We start from the raw sequence: 6,770 nt of genomic DNA, 5'->3' as shown, positions 1-6,770 counted from the left end.
TGAATTTGGCAGCAAGATTATTGGTGTGTATGTGCGCACATACGTTTGTGTGTGTGTGTGTGTGTGTGTGTGTGTGTGTGTGTGTGTGTGTGTGTGTGCACTTGCGTGTGTGCATCTGAGTGAGATAGCTGGCAAAGGTGTTGTGGTCAAAGGTCATGGCTGAAGGTCATGTGTTAATTAGAGATCCCTCCATCCTATCTCCGCAGCAAGCTGGGGTCTGTACTCCAACGTGCCTTCTACGGGTCCAGTGGGAGGGTAGGTCCAAACAGCACACAAATGTGATACCCTCGTCCAACACGCAAGATAATGTAGCTGAATTTTTTAATTAGAGCAAAAACATTTACATATTTCAATAAGTTAGATATTTCATAGAGAAAGCCCATATAACGTGTCAATAAGTTAGTTATTTCATAGAGATGTACCATGTCAGTTTATTATAGATGAAAGAAGAGGGGTTAATATTTACTTAGTGGTTGTTGTTGTGGTAGTTGTTGATGATGATGATGTTATTGTGTTGTCAGGTGACCCTTTTCGAACAGCGTAATTTTGCCGGCAGACGTCTGGACCTGAGTGCTGACTGCCAGAAACTAAGCGACAAGAACTTCCCAGAGAGATGCAACTCTGTGCAGGTGGAGAGTGGAGCGTAAGTGGGTTAGGGTTCTGTGGAGATGGAGCGTAAGTGGGTTAGGGTTCTGTGGAGAGTGGAGCGTAAGTGGGTTAGGGTTCTGTGGAGAGTGGAGCGTAAGTGGGTTAGGGTTCTGTGGAGAGTGGAGCGTAAGTGGGTTAGGGTTCTGTGGAGAGTGGAGCGTAAGTGGGTTAGGGTTCTGTGGAGATTGAGTGTAAGTGGGTTAGGGTTCTGTGGAGATGGAGTGTAAGTGTGTTAGGGTTAGGGTTCTGTGGAGAGTGGAGCGTAAGTGGGTTAGGGTTCTGTGGAGATGGAGTGTAAGTGGGTTAGGGTTAGGGTTCTGTGGAGATGGAGCGTAAGTGGGTTAGGGTTCTGTGGAGAGTGGAGCGTAAGTGGGTTAGGGTTCTGTGGAGATGGAGTGTAAGTGGGTTAGGGTTCTGTGGAGATGGAGTGTAAGTGTGTTAGGGTTAGGGTTCTGTGGAGAGTGGAGCGTAAGTGGGTTAGGGTTCTGTGGAGATGGAGTGTAAGTGGGTTAGGGTTAGGGTTCTGTGGAGATGGAGCGTAAGTGGGTTAGGGTTCTGTGGAGAGTGGAGTGTAAGTGGGTTAGGGTTCTGTGGAGATGGAGTGTAAGTGGGTTAGGGTTAGGGCTCTGTGGAGATGGAATGTAGGTGGGTTAGGGTTCTGTGGAGAGTGGAGCGTAAGTGGGTTAGGGTTCTGTGGAGATTGAGTGTAAGTGGGTTAGGGTTAGGGTTCTGTGGAGATGGAGTGTAAGTGGGTTAGGGTTCTGTGGAGATGGAGTGTAAGTGGGTTAGGGTTCTGTGGAGATGGAGTGTAAGTGGGTTAGGGTTCTGTGGAGATGGAGTGTAAGTGGGTTAGGGTTCTGTGGAGATGGAGTGTAAGTGGGTTAGGGTTCTGTGGAGAGTGGAATGTAAGTGGGTTAGGGTTCTGTGGAGATGGAACGTAGGTGGGTTAGGGTTCTGTGGAGAGTGGAGTGTAAGTGGGTTAGGGTTCTGTGGAGATGGAACGTAGGTGGGTTAGGGTTCTGTGGAGATGGAGTGTAAGTGGGTTAGGGTTAGGGTTCTGTGGAGATGGAGTGTAAGTGGGTTAGGGTTCTGTGGAGATGGAGTGTAAGTGGGTTAGGGTTCTGTGGAGATGGAGTGTAAGTGGGTTAGGGTTCTGTGGAGATAGAGTGTAAGTGGGTTAGGGTTCTGTGGAGTGTAAGTGGGTTAGGGTTCTGTGGAGATAGAGTGTAAGTGGGTTAGGGCTCTATGGAGTGTAAGTGGGTTAGGGTTAGGGCTCTGTGAGGAGGAGATGGATCGTAAGTGAAGTGGAGCCACCTAGTGACATTAATACGTCACTGCAAAATGACACGCATTCTGTATAGAAAACTCTGGATTAAATCACCTTTAACAGAAATAGCTATATACTTGATAAATATCAATATAATTCAGAACAAAACAGAATAGAATCAAATAGAGTAGAATATCGTTTATTCTTCTCTGAGGAGGAAATTATTTTCAGTATCATTGCAGTAATTCAGATCTGGCCAATCCTGTTTTTTTCACAATGACATTCCTAACATGTGTTTATCAACAAAAAAAAACATCTAGATGTGTCTTGTTCCTAGCTTTGCCCTCCACCACCCTGTAGTTCTCTGCAGTCCGTCTATGCACATTTCATTGGTCCACGGTTCAGAGGTCAGAGGTTGTCTCTCTGTGTGTTTCAGATGGGTGGGCTATGAGCATGAGAACTTCAGAGGGCGCCAGTACCTGTGGGACATGTCAGAGAGGGGAGAGTACAACTGCTACGACAAGTGGTGTGCCCAGGTGGACCATGTCTCCTCGGTGCGCTCAGTCAAACAGGTGAGACGGAGAGGACCCACAGAGAGGCATACAAACACACACACACACACACACAGACAGACAAACACACAGGGGAAATACTCGCAAACTAAAATGGCTAGCTACTAGTTTCTCTCATTGGCCAACCTGACACAATTAGCCCCGACGCTGAGGACGACCCACACAGACTGGGACAAACCGATACACACACACACACACACACAGACACCCCCCCCCTAACTCTCTATCTTCTCTCCCAGGACTCGTCTCCTGCGCGCGCCCATCTGTTTGAGAGGGCTGGGTTCTCTGGTAAGAGGACAGAGCTACAGGATGACATCCCTAACATGATGACTCGCTACAGTCTGAACAGGGCTGCCTCTATCCGTGTCCTGGGAGGAGTGTAAGTAGTCCTCTTACAACATACGGTCTGAACAGGGCTGCCTCTATCCGTGTCCTGGGAGGAGTGTAAGTAGTCCTCTTACAACATACGGTCTGAACAGGGCTGCCTCTACCAGGTCCAGATAACCATGTTAGAAGTACGGGTCCCAAATGGCACCCTATTCCCTATATTTAGTGTACTACTTTTGACCAGGACCTGTAAGTGCTATTTAGGACGCAGACAAATATTGTACTTGAGTTGTGGCTGCGTTTGACGTGGTGGGAGGAGCGTAAGTAAAGTACACGTCCTCTACATAGGTGGTTGACCCGGAGAGGAGTTCAACAAGGGTTCTCTTTGTTTTACTGAGTAACATGTCCAGTTAAACGATTTGAATGAACATTCCAGAATGTTATGTTGAAACTGCAAATATCTTTTTTTTGCAGCAATATTCAAACAGCAAATGACTTTGCTGTTCTTACTACAAGTAGTAGAAACCCGACATGACCACATTACTATTTGTAGCTTCAGTTTAGACCCGAAACAGGCATGTTCGCGGCACACTACCTTGTCTGACTGTTAGTTAAGGTTAGCGAACGTTCGCGGCTGATACAAAACAAATGGAATGTTTTAGGTAACGTTAGCTAACATTCGCAAACTATTTCCCTTGTTGCAAACAATGGCTATTTGAAGAATCTCAAATATAACATTTATTTAGATTTGTTTAACACTTTTTTGGTTACTACATGATTCCATATGTGTTATTTCATCGTTTTGATGTCTTCACTATATTATTCTACAATGTAGAAAATAGTAAAAATAAAGAAAAACCCTTGAATGAGTAGGTGTGCCCAAACCTTTGACTGGTACTGTATATATACATACACTGCTCAAAAAAATAAAGGGAACACTTAAACAACACAATGTAACTCCAAGTCAATCACACTTCTGTGAAATCAAACTGTCCACTTAGGAAGCAACACTGATTGACAATATATTTCACATGCTGTTGTGCAAATGGAATAAACAACAGGTGGAAATTATAGGCAATTAGAAAGACACCCCCCAATAAAGAAGTGGTTCTGCAGGTGGTGACCACAGACCACTTCTCAGTTCCTATGCTTCATGGCTGATGTTTTGGTCACTTTTGAATGCTGGCGGTGCTTTCACTCTAGTGGTAGCATGAGACGGAGTCTACAACCCACACAAGTGGCTCAGGTAGTGCAGCTCATCCAGGATGGCACATCAATGTGAGCTGTGGCAAGAAGGTTTGCTGTGTCTGTCAGCGTAGTGTCCAGAGCATGGAGGCGCTACCAGGAGACAGGCCAGTACATCAGGAGACGTGGAGGAGGCCGTAGGAGGGCAACAACCCAGCAGCAGGACTGCTACCTCCGCCTTTGTGCAAGGAGGAGCAGGAGGAGCACTGCCAGAGCCCTGCAAAATGACCTCCAGCAGGCCACAAATGTGCATGTGTCTGCTCAAACGGTCAGAAACAGACTCCATGAGGGTGGTATGAGGGCCCGACGTCCACAGGTGGGGGTTGTGCTTACAGCCCAACACCGTGCAGGACGTTTGGCATTTGCCAGAGAACACCAAGATTGGCAAATTCACCACTGGCGCCCTGTGCTCTTCACAGATGAAAGCAGGTTCACACTGAGCACATGTGACAGACGTGACAGAGTCTGGAGACGCCGTGGAGAACGTTCTGCTGCCTGCAACATCCTCCAGCATGACCGGTTTGGCGGTGGGTCAGTCATGGTGTGGGGTGGCATTTCTTTGGGGGGCCGCACAGCCCTCCATGTGCTCGCCAGAGGTAGCCTGACTGCCATTAGGTACCGAGATGAGATCCTCAGACCCCTTGTGAGACCATATGCTGGTGCGGTTGGCCCTGGGTTCCTCCTAATGCAAGACAATGCTAGACCTCATGTGGCTGGGGTGTGTCAGCAGTTCCTGCAAGAGGAAGGCATTGATGCTATGGACTGGCCCGCCCGTTCCCCAGACCTGAATCCAATTGAGCACATTTCGGACATCATGTCTCGCTCCATCCACCAACGCCACGTTGCACCACAGACTGTCCAGGAGTTGGCGGATGCTTTAGTCCAGGTCTGGGAGGAGATCCCTCAGGAGACCATCCGTCACCTCATCAGGAGCATGCCCAGGCGTTGTAGGGAGGTCATACAGGCATGTGGAAGCCACACACACTACTGAGCCTAATTTTGACTTGTTTTAAGGACATTACATCAAAGCTGGATCAGCCTGTAGTGTGGTTTTCCACTTTAATTTTGAGGGTGACTCCAAATCCAGACCTCCATGGGTTGATAAATTTGATTTCCATTGATAATTTTTGTGTGATTTTGATGTCAGCACATTCAACTATGTAAAGAAAAAAGTATTTAATAAGATTATTTCATTCATTCAGATCTAGGATGTGTTGTTTAAGTGTTCCCTTTATTTTTTTGAGCAGTGAATATATTTTAAACACGTTTTATTGTTTTGGTTAAGAATAGTTTCAAGGGCTAACATCTGGTTTAGCTTTACCATCGCTCACTTAGTTTCAAGGGCTAACATCTGGTTTAGCTTTACCATCGTTGTCGTAGTTTCAAGGGCTAACATCTGACTTAGCTTTACCATCGCTGTCGCAGTTTCAAGGGCTAACATCTGACTTAGCTTTACCATCGCTGTCGTAGTTTCAAGGGCTAACATCTGACTTAGCTTTACCATCGTTGTCGTAGTTTCAAGGGCTAACATCTGACTTAGCTTTACCATCGTTGTCGTAGTTTCAAGGGCTAACATCTGACTTAGCTTTACCATCGTTGTCGTAGTTTCAAGGGCTAACATCTGACTTAGCTTTACCATCGTTGTCGTAGTTTCAAGGGCTAACATCTGACTTAGCTTTACCATCGCTGTCGTAGTTTCAAAGGCTAACATCTGACTTAGCTTTACCATCGTTGTCGTAGCTTCAAGGGCTAACATCTGATTTAGCTTTACCATCGCTGTCGTAGCTTCAAGGGCTAACATTTGGTTTAGCTCTACCGTGACATCCAGTTCCGTCCTGCCGTCATGGGTCAGTAATGTAAACGCAGATATATACACGTCAAATGCTGTCCTTTAGCGATGTTTGATTTAGTTGGCCTGGCCAAGTAGAATCCATGGGATAATCCCAAAGTTGAAACCTCCAAACTATAGTTGAAGGAGTTAAAGGAACTAATGTAATGTGTCTATAATCACCCCGTTTCTTTTCCTGTCCCTGCCTGTCTGTCTGTCGGTCTGTCTCCAGCTGGGTGGTGTACCAGGAGCCCAACTACAGAGGTCCTCACTATGTCCTGGAGAAACGTGACTACAACAACGCCTCTGACTGGGGCTCCCAGAGCAGCACTGTGGGCTCCATGCGCCGGGTCCAGTTCAATAACTAACTAACTAACTCTGTAAGCCCCCTAACCTCGTACACCCCCCTGCCCTAACCCCCCGCCACCACCTCTCCCCTAACCAACAGGAGGACTCCACACCTGCACCCCTTGGACCTGACACACACACACACACACATGCTCTGTCAGCTTAACACACACACACACATTATGCAAAACTACCAGAAACCTATTTTAATAATAAACAGTGAAAAGACAATTGCTCGTGTTGCGTTTTGTTTTGTTTTCAGGGTTGTGATGATGATGTAATTGGGGTATTCGTTGTGTTATATTTTCTCACGGGTTGATTGAAAACCCTGCTACTAATAAGACATACGGTATGCAGAGCAGAAGGGTTCTTGATGAAGTAAGCACACTAACGAGTGCAACAAGCACCCAGCACTTAGGCTCCGACGTACAAAGCATTGAGTATAATGGTTGTCATAAAAAAGGAGAGCATTTCTGCACACAAATAATTACACACAATGGTTGTGTAACGTTTCAGTTGTATCACAACAATTGTG

General features: G+C 46.4%; 1 protein-coding gene across 1 annotated transcript; it reads left to right on the top strand.

Annotated features, from left to right (window-relative positions):
• Positions 1-206: 206 nt before the first annotated feature.
• On the top strand, positions 207-6,255 carry LOC311115855 (gamma-crystallin C-like; the record flags this gene model as incomplete). The annotated part of the gene is made up of 5 exons (XM_084190986.1): positions 207-255; positions 522-643; positions 2,352-2,487; positions 2,727-2,866; positions 6,120-6,255. Coding segments are annotated over 5 exons (583 nt in total), but the record flags the coding sequence as incomplete, so codon positions are not given.
• Positions 6,256-6,770: the final 515 nt, after the last annotated feature.

This window comes from Coregonus lavaretus, assembly GCF_964263955.1.
Source record: "Coregonus lavaretus genome assembly, contig: HAP1_SCAFFOLD_3599, whole genome shotgun sequence".
In the NCBI taxonomy this organism is placed as follows: Eukaryota; Metazoa; Chordata; class Actinopteri; order Salmoniformes; family Salmonidae; genus Coregonus; species Coregonus lavaretus.
Note: the sequence above shows the minus strand (reverse complement) of the source record. Positions and strands in the feature narration are given on the sequence as shown.